General features: G+C 47.3%; 1 protein-coding gene across 3 annotated transcripts in view; it reads left to right on the top strand.

Moving 5' to 3' along the window:
• TRAF5 (TNF receptor associated factor 5) overlaps nt 1-13,737 on the top strand; it is a 43,950-nt gene that overhangs the window by 16,836 nt on the left and 13,377 nt on the right. For all 3 annotated transcript variants that reach the window (XM_079761860.1, XM_079761858.1, XM_079761859.1), the window contains exons 2-5: nt 6,790-7,008; nt 7,971-8,028; nt 10,878-10,979; nt 13,233-13,397. In XM_079761860.1, coding sequence (XP_079617986.1) covers nt 6,791-7,008; nt 7,971-8,028; nt 10,878-10,979; nt 13,233-13,397 — 543 coding nt within the window. In that variant the 5' untranslated portion in view covers nt 6,790. The remainder of the gene's footprint in view (nt 1-6,789; nt 7,009-7,970; nt 8,029-10,877; nt 10,980-13,232; nt 13,398-13,737) is intronic.

The following is a 13,737-nucleotide window of genomic DNA, read 5'->3' as shown; positions in this document are numbered from 1 at the left end:
CCTTCCGCCTAAGCCATTTCTAAATCCATGCACCTCGGAGCCTCACAGACGTGACCTCTCCTGGCCGCTGCCTTAGGTCAGGCCCCCACCCTCCTCTGTTCTGGGTGGCAGCCTCCTCCCCTAAACTCCCCGCGTGGTCCTCTCCGTTTATCATCCCCAAAAAGATAAAAACCACGGGAAACGTTGGAATTCCCGGCTGTGGCACACGTTCAGGACTCCTCACGCTGTGCTTCCCCCCCTCTCTCCCCACACCTGCATCTCACAGAAGCCCTTAAAGGTGTTTCTGACAGATGACATGGGATTTTCTCTCGTGGTCCTCAGCCGAACACATGGCGTGTTCCATCCGCGGCAGGAACAGGCAGTGAGGAGATAACAAGCTCTGTTAGTAATTATGGTGGCTTTGTTTTCTTTTTTTTTTGCAAAACCTGAGCTCTTGCTGTTCCTGTTACATAAGCTATTCTCCCCAAAGGGGAACTATTTGAATAAAATGGAACTGTTACTCGTTTCCACTAAAGAACTGCCTGGGAGTGACAGTGAACCAGCTTCCAATGTTGAATTAATTAGAGAAATGTATTTGTTAGGCAAAAAACACGTCAGCCTTTATAGTGCCCTTATGGGGGCTGTCTCACGTCGGTGCGCGCAGTGAATTGGTTCCGTTTTTGGAGCCGGGTCGTGAACCTGAAGAACTTCAGAGGAAGGAGACAGACCCTGCTCAGCTGGGTTTATAGAAAAGAACACCACCCCGAAACTCCCGAAATCCATATTGTATAGCAGAACAAAAGTGCTTTAAAACAAAATGTCTGATTAAATAACAACTCAGTTTCATAGTTTGAACTGAACAAGGCGACAGATTGGAGGATGAACAAGGTCAGTGGATGCCTTAGGCATGCAGACCAGGGCAGGGCAAGGCACACAGTGGAAGGCAGAGGGGAGGCGGGGGGCGGCATGTTGGTCCTCAGGCCTCTGCTGGTCCTTTACCAGGAGCAGGAGTCTGTCTGTGAGGGTCACGTGTGCTGGGCCCCGACAGTATAAAGACGGACAGGACCCAGGCCCACCGGCAGCCTGAGAGCAGTGGTTCCCAAAGTGTGTGCCAGGGGCTGTGGGGGTGCTGGAGCAGCTCTGACCAGGAAAGCGGCTCGTTAGTGAGCACTTCCTTAGGTCAGGTATGTTCAGGTGCGGAAACGGACAGGTTTTGCACACTGGAGCTTCCCCCCAACAGAGCAGATTGTTAAATGTTTACCACCACCACCGCCCGGGGCTCCCTGGGGCCCTTTCAGGTGATCTGCATGGGCAAAACTATCTTCATAATAATTCTACGCTACTGTTTGCCATTTTCACTCTCCTTTCCTGAGCATGCAGTGGTGTTTTCCAGAAGCTACTGTGCTACTGCAACAGACTGAATACAGGCGTAGATATGGAAATCCAGCTACCTTCTAGTCAGCCCAGAGATGTGCAAAAATCGAAAACAATACCACACACTCTTCTCACTAATTTTTGTTGTTTTGGAAAATGGTCATTTTTCATAAAAATTTTATTTAACGTGCTAGAGGCCCGGTGCATGAAATTCGTGCACTGGGGTGGGGGTGGGGGTCCCTCAGCCCGGCCTGTGCCCTCTTGCAGTCTGGGACCCCTTGCTCCTTGCTGCCCACCTGCTTGCTGCTCCTTATCACTCAGTTTGCTGCTCCTTAGTGCTGCCACGGAGGCGGGAGAGGCTCCTGCTACCGCTGCTGTGCTCACCAGCAGTGAGCCCGGCTTCTGGCTGAGTGGCGCTCTCCCTGTGGGAGCGCACTGACCACCAGGGGCAGCTCCTGCATTGAGCATCTGCCCCCTGGTGGTCAGTGCTTGTCATAGCGACTAGTCATTCCGCAGGTCATTCCACCATTCAGTCGATTTATATATTAGGCTTTTATTATATAGAATAACTGGCTCATTATTATCTAAAGTGAATTAATAAAATATTCTTCAAAATGTCTCAATTTTAATCTCAAATTTGATAAATATTGGTAGATATAACCCACGTAAAAACTCTTCGGTGTTCTTAAAATTTTTTTAGAGCAGTTTTAGGTTCACAGCAAAATTGAATGGAAAGTACAGAGATTTCCCATACACTACCTGTCCCCTCATATGCACAGCCTCCCCCATTGGCAAAATCCCTACCAGAGTGGTACATTTGTTACAGTTTATGAACCTACATTGTGTAAGGGAGGAAAATAATTTTCCCTCTACCCTTCTGAGTTCTTAGCTGAGACCTGTAATGAAAGACACATTAATAAGAGAAAACCAAATGGGAGTTTATACACCTCTTATGCATGGGAGATACCTAGGGAAAGAAGAGGAACTCTCCAAGGTGGCTTAGAACTCAGGCTTGAACACCATTTTAATAAGGAAAGGGTATGTGTGTGTAGACCTTTTGGGGGAGAGCAAATGATTTTTAGGAAAGATGAATGGGCCCTTAAAAGAATATATGGGAGATGATAGTTTGTAACAAAGTTGGTCTGGGTGTCAACTTCTAGTTTCTTCTTCTGTGATGAGTCAGTCTTCCCTGGTTGATGAAACTCTCAGAAAGGAGATTTGTGATAACTGAGCTCCTTTTCTTTGGAGGACCTGTCTTCAGGCAGGTAAGGAATTCAGAGAAAGCCGCGTCCTGCATTTGCTGTTATTTTTCAAGTGTCTACAATTCAAAATAATCAACATACCAATGCAGCATATTTTGGGGTGGCATGTCCTAAACTCCTACAGATCTATTTTGGGGTGGCATATTCCACTACCCTTCCTTCAACACATCATTATCACTCAAAGTCCATAGTTTACATTAGGGTTCACGCTTGCCATTACGTGGCACCAGTTTTCAGCCAGTGTGCTGCAAGAGGCAATTTTAGTAATTAGTTTATGTGTGCCATGAGATAAAAAAAAAAAAGGTTGAAAATTGCTGTTCTGTGGGATTGGACAATTGTATAGTGACATGTGTCCATCATTGTAGTATCATACAGAGTAGTTTCATGGCCCTAAAAACCCTTAGTGAACCCCCTCTTCTTCTCCCCCTCCTTCCATCCTGGCAACCATTCATCTTTTTACTGCCTCCATAGTTTTGTCTTTTCCAGAATGTCATATAGTGAGAGTCGTACAGTATGTAGCCTTTTCGATTGGCTTCTTTCACTTAGTAACATGCATGGAAGATTCCTCCATGTTTTGTCATGGCTTGATAGTTCATTTCTTTTTAGTGCTGAATAATATTGCATTGTCTGGACGTACCAAGCTTTATTCATTCACCTACTAAAGGACATCTTGATTACTTGTAAGTTTTGGCAATTATAAATAAAGTTCCTGTAAACATTCGTGTGCAGGGTTTTAGATGGACGTAAGTTGCCAATCCTCTTGGGTAAATACCAAGGGGTATGATTGCTGGATCAGATGTAAGAATATGTTCAGTTTTGTAAGAAACTGCCAAACTGTCTTCTAAAGTGTTACGTTCCTACCAGTGGTGTGTAAGAGCACCGGTGGCTACATGTCCTCACCCGTGTTCTCGTTGTTGTTTTAGCTTGCATTTCCATGATGGCATATGATATGGAGCATCTTTTCATATTCTTATTTGCCACCTGTCTATCTTCTTTGGTAAGGTATATTTTGGATAGCATGTCTTTATCCTATATATCCTTTGCAAATATTTTCTCCCATTCTCTGGCATATCTTCTCGTTTTTTTGATGGTTTCTTTCACAGAGCAGAAAATGTTTAATTTTAATGAAGTCCAGCTTATGCATTCTTTCATAGATTGTGCCTTCTTTGGTGTTGTATCTAAGAAGTCATTGCCAAACTCAAGTTTATCTAGAGGGTTTTTTCCGGTGTTATTTTGAGTTAATTTTTGTGAATGGTGTAAAGTCCGTGTCTAGACTCATTTTTCCGTGAACTTGCAGTTGTTCCAGCACCATTTGTGAAACGACTGTCTTTGCGAATTGTATTGCCTCTGCTCCCTGGTCAGACATCAGGTGACTATATTTACACGGGTCTATTTCTGGGCTCTCTGTTCTCCATTGACCTACTTGTCTGTTCTTTTACCAGCACACACTGTCTTGATTATTGTAGCTTTATAGAAAGTCTTGAACTTAAGTAGTGTCAATCCTCCAATTTTGTCCTGCTTCTTTATTATTGAGCTGGTTTTTCTGGGTCTTTGGCTCCTTAATTATTAAGAGTCTAAAGGGGGGAGGTCCTGAGACAAGTGTTTGAGCATTGCTGTGTGGAGAAAGATGGACAGACACACAGATGAGTGCATTAAATTCTTATGATAGGAAAGAGGAGAGAGTGCAGCAGAGGGGAACCTGAACTGAGTTTTGTACATCCTACTGCCTTGTTCTGGGGGCCGAACACCCTGCTGCTTTCGGGTGCATCTCTGAGTCCAAATTTAGAGGCCGTGGGGCCGTTGGGAACTGGTCTTGCACTTCTCAGAGAGGAAGGCGGGTCTTGGTTGTTAGGGTGGCGCATGCAACTCCAGGGCCCTGCCTGCTGGCCTTCATAACTAACATGTTCAATCTCAAGGGTAAACCGTGTGAAAAAGGGGAACAATCACATCTTGTATCACCTGCCACCCTCTGCGTTCTGCAGGAAACACTTGCAGAGAAGAAAAGGACCGGCTTCTGTCTCAAACCCCGGAACAAAGACAAATATATCCCCAGGCCTGTTGGACTCCTCCGGAGAGAAAGTGTTATTTGCTGAAAGAGGCCAGTTGCTTCCTCTGCTCCCTGCACCTGGGCCACATCCCGGACTCAGCCCCCTCCGGCAGTGAGAGAGGCCAGCTGCTGGCTGGAGCAGAGCTGAGGGTTGAATGGGGTCGCCTTCAGATCAGGCCACACAGCTGCTCCCCGACCCAGCTGACCTCATCTGCTGCGAGAGCATCCTGAGGAATCCCGAGAACAAGGCAAAGGAAGCGAGGCCGAGGCCAAGCCTTCCTGTACCCCAGCCTTGTGGACGTACATCGCCCCCCGGGACCACCCCATGGCTTCCCATTCATTAGCCATTTGCCAGGCACATCCCCAGGCCCCGCTCCTGGCACTGTGCCGAAGTAACAGTATTTCTGGGGGACACGGGTGGGTTCAGAGGGCCCCTCAAGGTCCAGACATCAGGCGGGTGTGCTATTGTACAGGGAGAAGGCCTCGAGTTTTTACCGCATGTTCGAAGGCAAGGGGAAGTTCTTTCTCAAAGGGTTAAGAATCACTATGTCAGAGGTCAACAGTCACTACAGCAGCTCTGTTGAGGGTGTTCAAAATGTTCATGTAATAACATCAGTTCAAAAAAATAGCTCAGTTGTTCTCCAGGCCTGGCTCAGTGCTCAGAGCTGGAGATGCAACAATGAACAAGAAAGACCAGATGCCATCCGTGTGCCACTGAGGAACACAGATACAAATCAAACAATCACACACACACACACACACACACACACACACACACACACGTGTCAAATTTCAAGTCATGCCTTGATATGAAGGAAAGAAACCTGGTAGAAACCTGGTTTTATGACGGATATAACAGTGGATGTTTAGTTTTTATGTTTGGGTTTTGTTTTGTTTTTTTTTTGAATAGGTAATGCACTCATGTTAAAAAATTTTCAAAAGAATTATACAGTGACACCCCCCCCACCCCACCCACCCTAGCCCCCAGCCACTCCCTGGGGGCCATGCCTGTTCTTCAGACTGGTGAGTGGCGGCCTCTTGCTGTTAGACCAGGGGGAAAAGAGCAAGCTTACTTGAGAATATGAAGCTTGAAATGAAATTTGAAGCATGAATGTGAGTTAACTAAGTGAAGGGGACCAGAAAGAAACGCGGAAGGTACTCTTGACAGAGGCACTGGCTTGTGCAAAGGCCCTGTGGCAAGAGACAGCACGGTGTAATAGAAGAACTAAAAGAACGCCCGTGGCTAGAATGCAGAAAGCAGGGAGGCCGAAGCCCAGGATGCTGGCGGGTGGGGAGGATGCACTCTTGCAGACTGCTCAGCGTGAAGGTTTTCGCCCTGGAAACCCACTGAACGAGGAGGGGAGCTATAACCGAGATAAGCGGCAATCACACTTGCGTTTTGAAACTATCACCCTGGCTTTTGTATGGAGAAGGGATTGGAGGGGAAAGCAGTTAATGGGTTCTTACGCAGTTCAGGTGAGAAATGATGTGGGCCGGTGGTGGTGCTTTATCTACTTATAGCAGGTCCTCGAATAACAACATCATTTTTTTTTTTTAATAATGTTGATGAGATGCTGTAAGAACTTAACTCTTGTTTCTATCAACTGCTCTATGGTAAAAATTGGTTTTGTGATCCGTTGTTTTGCGGCAGTTCCGAGAAGCGTTCCATGACGTTAGGTGAGGACTTACTGTAACACTGCAAGCAATGTGTTGGGGTGTGTGGGTCTTGCTTCTGAAAAAAAAAACAACACGCTAACAAAGCATTTGTTTCAATTCTCTCAGTTGAGTGGAAGAGAATTCATAACAGGAGTTTGCTTCGAATGTAGTTAACACCTGGCTAGATTTTGTGTAAGCATGCGGCCAAACTGACAGAATAATTTAGCGTTCCTGTAACAAGGAGGGTGGGCACAGGGCTGAATCCTCTGGAATCCTGCGGGAAGACACCTGGTCCAGCCTCCCACCTGCTCACCCTCTGCAGGAGCCCTCCGGTGGCAGGAGGCTGTCACGGTGGCCACAAGGTCACAGCAGAGTGACCCTGTGGGGGATGCTCAGGAAGTAAAACTCCCGGTGCCGGAGTTGTTTGGGTATGGGCACGCTCAGTTTTCCTTCTGTCCCCCTGACCCCCAGAATGGCTTATCCTGAGGAGCAAGGAGGCATCCCCTGTGGTTTCATCCGCCAGAATTCCGGCAACTCCGTTTCCTTGGACTTCGAGCACCACACTGAGTACCGGTTTGTGGAGCAATTGGAAGAGCGGTACAAGTGTGCCTTCTGCCGCTCCGTGCTTCACAACCCTCACCAGACGGGCTGTGGGCACCGTTTCTGCCAGCACTGCATCCTAGCCCTGAGGTGAGTGGGCAGGGCAGCTCCGGCCACAGCAGGCCTGACCAGAGCGGGGTGTCCTGGGCTCTCAATGTCAAGTGTGGCCTCTCAGCTGTCATCGTGGTTGAGGGATGGCTGGGGTCGGCCACAGAGCCATAAATCTGAGGAGGGGCTCTCCCAGGCTCCTCCTGTGAGACCCTGAGGAGCCATATTCAGTTTTTGCCACTCGCTGGCCTGTTTTCACCTTTGGTTAAAATCCAGACCATGCCTGCTTTGCATGTGAGGACACACCTAGAAACGCAGCCTGTGTTTCCCCAAGGGCCTGCAGTCACGCTGGCCCTTCCTTGCCTAAGGCAGCGGTGGCATTGCATTCGGAAGGAATCTCACTGTTCACTCCTGGGTGGCTGTAAAGCATGGCTCATGCCCTGTTGAGGGAGCAGACCAGGAGAGACATAAAAGCGGGCGTTTAGGGCTTATCGAGGGGGCAGGAAGGAGGTTGTATCCTGCCCAGCTGAGAAAGGGGGTTATTGCAGCACACGCCCATTCATTCATGGCCTCGTTCATTCAGTGCCCGTGTGTGCCAGGCACCTTGCTAAACTAGGCTCTGGTGTCCAGAGTTAGAGAGCTGGAGGTCCAGTGTGGAACAGGACCCGGTCTCTGCCTCCTAGAATGTTCCAGTCCAGTGACGCAGACAGGCGGTGGAATAGTGAGATAAGCAAAGGAATGGAGAGGGCATTTAACTCTGTCCGGGGGGGGGGGGGGGGGGCTCACTATTTGACTTGCATCCTGGGAATGAAGGGGAGTGTTTTTTAGGCTGGAGAGGTGCTGGAGTTGGGGTGCTGGGGGGCTTCTGGGAGAGGGAATAGCATGAGTAAAGACAGGGCCTGAGCTGCTCGGGGGGAACGTCAGGGGGCCGAGCATGGCCGGAGTGCTGAAGAGCTGTCAAGGTCAACTCTTAATTCTGGCTCTATTTTTATTTTTCTCTCCAGAGAATTAAATGCAGTGCCGCTCTGCCCTGTAGATAAGGAAGTTATTAAATCTCATGAGGTAAGAAAATCACTGCTTTGGGTTAGCAAGTCTCTAGTTGATAGAGAAGCCAGTGTCCTGATTGGACATCGAGGTTGGAGCAGGAGAGTGGGGGTGGGTGGGATGCTCAGTACGTAAAACTCCCAGTGCTGGAGTTGTTTGGGTATGGGCCACACCCAAGGGGGCGCCGTCTTCCCTGGGGCCCATATGCCTCTGCTGAGGAGTCAGGTCGGACCCCACTCTTGACGCTGTCTGAGAGGCTTTTTTGGGTCTTTATTGACTCCCCATGTTTCTTCTCCTGCTTCTTTCTTCCCCCCCCCCCCCCCCTTCCTATCCTGGCTCCAGCTATCCTGAGTCACTTGGAGAAACGAAACATCCTGTTTCCTGGAATTCACTTTCTCATCTGGTTAATCGCGAATACTTCCTTTGGTTATTATGTCCAACAGCAGCCTTATTGAGCTAGAATTCATATATCTTAAAGTTTACTTGTAAATTGTACATGTTTCTTGGGTATATACCTAGGGGTGGAATTACTGGGTTAGATGGTAACTATGTTTAACACTAAGGACCTGCCAGGCTAGGTATTTTCCAAAGCAGCTGCACCATTTTGCATTCCTGCTAGCAATGTCTGAGAGTTCTAATTTCTCCTGATCCTTGCCAGGATTTGTTATCACCCATCTTCTTTATTATGGCCTTCCTTGTGGGTATGAAGATATATCTTGTGGTTTTGATTTGCATTTCTCTAATGGTTAATGATGTGGAACGTCTTTTCCTATGGTTGGCCATTTGTATATGTCTTTTGTAAAAATGCCCATTCAGGCCGAAACTGGTTTGGCTCAGTGGATAGAGTGTCGGCCTGCGGACTGAAAGGTCCCAGGTTCGATTCCGGTCAAGGGCATGTACCTTGGTTGCGGGCACATCCCCAGTAGGGGGTGTGCAAGAGGTAGCTGATCGATGTTTCTCTCTCATCGATGTTTCTAACTCTCTATCCCTCGCTCTTCCTCTCTGTAAAAAAATCAATTATATATATATATATATATATATATATATATATATATATATATTTAAATATATTTTATTGATTTTTTACAGAGAGGAAGGGAGAGGGATAGGGAGTTAGAAACATCGATCAGCTGCCTCCTGCACACCCCGCCACCGGGTACGTGCGCGCAACCAAGGTACATGCCCTTAACCGGAATCGAACCTGGGACCCTTCAGTCCGCAGGCTGACGCTCTATCCACTGAGCCAAACCAGTCAGGGATAAAATATATTTTTAAAAAAATGCCCATTCAGTTCCCTTGCTCATTTTCTCAGTGGGTTATTTGTCTTTTATTGTTGAGTTCTAAGAGTTCTTCATATATTCTGGATACAAGTCTCTTATCAAATATATCATTTGCAAATATTTTTCTCCCATTTTGTGGGTCATCTTTTCACTTTCTTGATGGCTTCTTTTGAAGCACAAGTTTTTCATTTTGACGAAGCCTTCTTTATATATTGTTTGTTTGGTTGCGTGTTCTTTTAGTTGTATCTAAGCTATGGTCATGCTCAGTTTTCTTCCTTTATTTTTTTTAAAATTTGTTTTTATTGATTTTAGAGAGAGAGGAAGTGAGAGGGATAGAGAGATAGAAACGTCAATGAGAGAGAAACATCGACCAGCTGTCTCCTGCACACACCCGACTGGGGATCAAACCCACAACCTGGGCATGTGCCCTGCCTGAGAATTGAACTGGTAACCTCTTGGTTCATGAGTTAATGCTCAACCATTGAGCCATACCAGCCGGGCAGTTTTCTCCCCGACCTGAACACCTGTCTGATACACGCTCCTACTCTATGCTCTTATGATGCCTTCTGAAAGGCCGAGCATAGGGCAGTGCTGGATTTGTGCTTGCGTCAGCACTGGGCCAGGGGGTGGCATATGGCAGCTCGGGATTTGTTGGGACAAATCCAGCCACCTGTTTTTGTATGGCCTGTGAGCTAATAACAGTCTTTATATTTTTAAGTCATTGGGGAAAAAATCAGAAGAAGTGCACACAGGAACTCTGTACTATTTTTGCAACTTTTTGTGAGTCTTCAACTATTTCAAAATAAAACGTTTTAATACAAGTAAGAATAATGTTATGGTCCTAGCTGGTTTGGCTCAGTGGATAGAGCATTGGCCTGCAGCCTGAAGGGCCCCAGGTTCGATTCCAGTCAAGGGTACATGCCTCAGTTGCGGGCTGTATCTCCAGCGATTCTCTCTCATCATTGATGTTCCTATCTCTCTCTCCCTCTCTGAAATCAATAAAAATATATATTTTTAAAAAGAATAATGTTATGCATCATGTGAACATTGTATTTCAGTGTTCATAAATAATGTTTTATTAGAACACAGCTATGCCCCTTTAAGTATTGTATGTGGTGGAGCTGAATAGTTGCAACAGAGACCATTGCAACGTGGCCCGCCAAGCTGAAAATACTCCTCTCTCACCCTTTATGGAGAAAGTTTGCCGACCCCTGGTTTGTGCTGAAATAGCAAGTCAGCACAGCTTCAGTGATGCTACCTGATGACTAATACAAACCCATCTGCTGGGACAGGAAGCTGAAGGCATCACCCTCAGCCACAGCCCCACCTCCTGACCTTTGAGCCTGTGGGGTCAAATTCACCAGGAGCTCCTCTGGACATTGGTTTTCTGCCTTGCATGTTTAGTGGCCTGTCAGAAGTATGAATCTGAGACAGCTTTTCCTGGTATGATGCTGAATCTGACATTTCCGTTCCAACCACTGTCTGGAAGTTTCCACCCGACTTCTGAGATGTACCTGAAGACCAAGATAATAATAATTCATGCTGCTCTAGAGCTTTGGTGTGAGACCTGTCATGTTTATCTTTTAGGTGTTTAAGGACAATTGCTGCAAAAGGGAAGTCCTCAATTTATACGTATATTGCAAAAATGCTCCTGGGTGTAATGCCAAGATTATTCTGGGACGATACCAGGTTGGTATTACGAACATTTGCCTTTGCCCATTTCCAGTGACATGCATTGAACACCTTTTTTGTGATAGTTACTGGGCTAAGCATGGGGTGGGGGGGGGTCATTGGGCTGCCCTCAGAGAATTCCTACCTAGAAATTCTGCAGCACAGCATGCAAAGGGCTAAGCTGTGAGCGAAGAGGTTTGCTCTACCTGGAAGGCATGGAGGACGTGCTACCTGAACGAGGCCTTACATTGTGGGTGAGGGGCATTGATCCAAAAGTGAAGATGTGAGATATGCTGGGCAAAAGGAACGCTTAAGCAAGGACATGTCCTTTGGGGGGAACTGTGAAGGATTTGGGGTCCCTAGGGTGGGAGCCAGGGTATGACTGCCCGGAGGCATTTGCAGATGCCAGAGTGGTTGCTTCCCAGCAGCTGTGGGCCCTGGCCTCTTAGAGTTTATGATCTAAGGCAGAAAACAGATCAGAACAGAGATAGGATGGAGTTTAAAGGTGAAGCATTGTTAGGAGATGCAAACAAAAGGTATAGGGGAGGTGAAGGGGCGTGAGCTTCCTACCGAATGAAACTGTCCTACCCTGTCCTACCCAGCTCTTCCCATCCAGCGGGAAGCTTGTGAAATTCAGGCTGGAGACGTGGCTCCGCCATGGCAGGCCCCTATCAGGTTTGATCACACTACGAATGAATAAGGCTCAGGCATCCCAAGCTTCCAGGGAATTGCTGGGAGGCTGCTGAGATTTTCCACTCCCGCCCACACGTCTTGGAACACATCTTTTCTCCATCAGACCTCCAGACCCCGCAGGCACTGAGCTTATAAATGTGCAAATGATTTCCCTGTTAGCCCAGGGAGTTCTTTGGAGGTTCACGGAACTTGGCTGTGTTTTCCTGTGACAGCCCCTGGCCACTGGCTCCGATAGTCAGATAGGCAGGTCCCCACGCAGGGCCTCTTTCCACCTTTGTGTTGTCGCTAAGCCTGACGGGGAAACGAGGCTCAAATGGACCGGGGATCAGCTTTAGTGACCAGATCACGAGCTTCTAGAGAACAGTGGCTGGTTTCTCTTCACCTCTTCCTTTCCTATTTCCCCTCATTCCCTGTTCTCCCCGCCTTGTGTGACAGGGTGGGGGGATCTCACAGATAGCAGAGTCCTGATGAATGCTGACTGTTTTGATGAGTTGAGGGTAACGTCAATGAATTTTGGATAAGATGTGGATTTCAGTTGTCATCCCCATTTGTTTCTTACCAGCAGAGGCAGAGGAAAATAGGTGTATTTATTTATCTCCCATAGAAAAACTCCTTGATCTTTTTTTTTTTTTTCCTTCAGAGAAGGGGTCAGCAAACTGTGTCTGCCAAGAGCCAGACAGTAAATACTTTAGGCTTTGCAGTGTCTGTCACAAGTGCTCAGCTGCCCCATTTTAGAGGCTAGATCATCTGAGAACAAATAGATGGGCATGTGGCTATTCTCCAATAAAACTTTATTTACAAACACAAGTAGCAGGCCAGGTTGGCCCAAGGGCCATAGCTTTCCGACCCTGTTTTAAAGGATTTTTTTTTCAGGCAGACAACCTTATTAGGATTTTGATAACTTGCCAGAATCACAGTAACTTACAGTCATTCCAACGTTCTATTAAAATATGCCTGTTTTCATAAATCTCTAATGTGAAGACAACTGGAATGAACACTGATAATGGCATTATTCTCCTATATTCCAGTTAAAAACATTTCCTGACCTTGTAAGACTGGCCACTCCCAGCTCCTCATGGGCCTGTGGATCCTACATGTCCTCTACCTCCTTTTCTTGACCACTTCTGGACCAGCTTCCTCTCCCTCCCTTTTCTTCCTTTAATCCCTTCTTTTCTTCCCCTTTTCCCCTCTGTCCTGGCTTTTACCATCTGCAAATTAGTGCCTGGTGCTAGGGGTGGGGATAAAGAGTGCACAAAGGGAATAAAAAATATTCTTGAGGTCTGGTCAATTCATTGGCAAGCCTTAAGGAAATATTCAAGAACTAACCTGAGAATATGAGCACGTTCCTAGGTAATCTAAAATAAACTCGTTATACCTCCTTCTTCTCCCATCTCTCCCCATCCTCCGAACTCCCACCTCACAAGGCTGGCTTTCACAGCCTGGGTGGGTCCAAGCAGCCCTCTGTTCAGCGCTCAGAGCCCGTGGGCACGGCCGTCCTTCCTCCCAGCGCCCCCTAGCGCTCTCCATAGGCCTTTCAGCGGCCTCCCTTCCCACCGCCCTGTTACGTGTTTGTCGCAGGACCACCTTCTGCAGTGCTTATTTCAAGCTGTGCCGTGTTCCAATGAGAGCTGCCGGCAACTGGTCCTCCGGAAGGATCTGAAAGAGCACTTGAGCGCCGACTGCCCGTTTCGAGAGGAAAAATGCATTTATTGCAAAAAGGAGGTGGTCGTCATCAATCTACAGGTAAAAAAAAAAGAAAGAAAGAAAGAAAAAGATTCCTCACCTTTATGGGGCTGAATTCTGCGTGAGTGATCACAGGGAATCAGAGGAGCTACCAGAAGCCCACCTTTCTGGATTTACTTTTGTACAGAAATACTAGGTCTAAAGAGTAACGTTATGTGAGAGAAGTTCTGTAAAGAACAAAAGCCTTCTTGGTGGTATCCGCTTATCACTGGCAAAAGTATCGTTTGGGCACCTGCTGAGGATGAGTGTGCGAGGAGTGACGCTAGAGACGGGACACAAGGCGGTGGCGGTGCTGTCTGTCCTCGGGATGCTGTGGTTTGACCGGGGAGGCTGGCTGTGG

This window comes from Cnephaeus nilssonii, assembly GCF_951640355.1.
Source record: "Cnephaeus nilssonii genome assembly, chromosome: 21".
Classification (NCBI taxonomy): domain Eukaryota; kingdom Metazoa; phylum Chordata; class Mammalia; order Chiroptera; family Vespertilionidae; genus Cnephaeus; species Cnephaeus nilssonii.
Note: the sequence above shows the minus strand (reverse complement) of the source record. Positions and strands in the feature narration are given on the sequence as shown.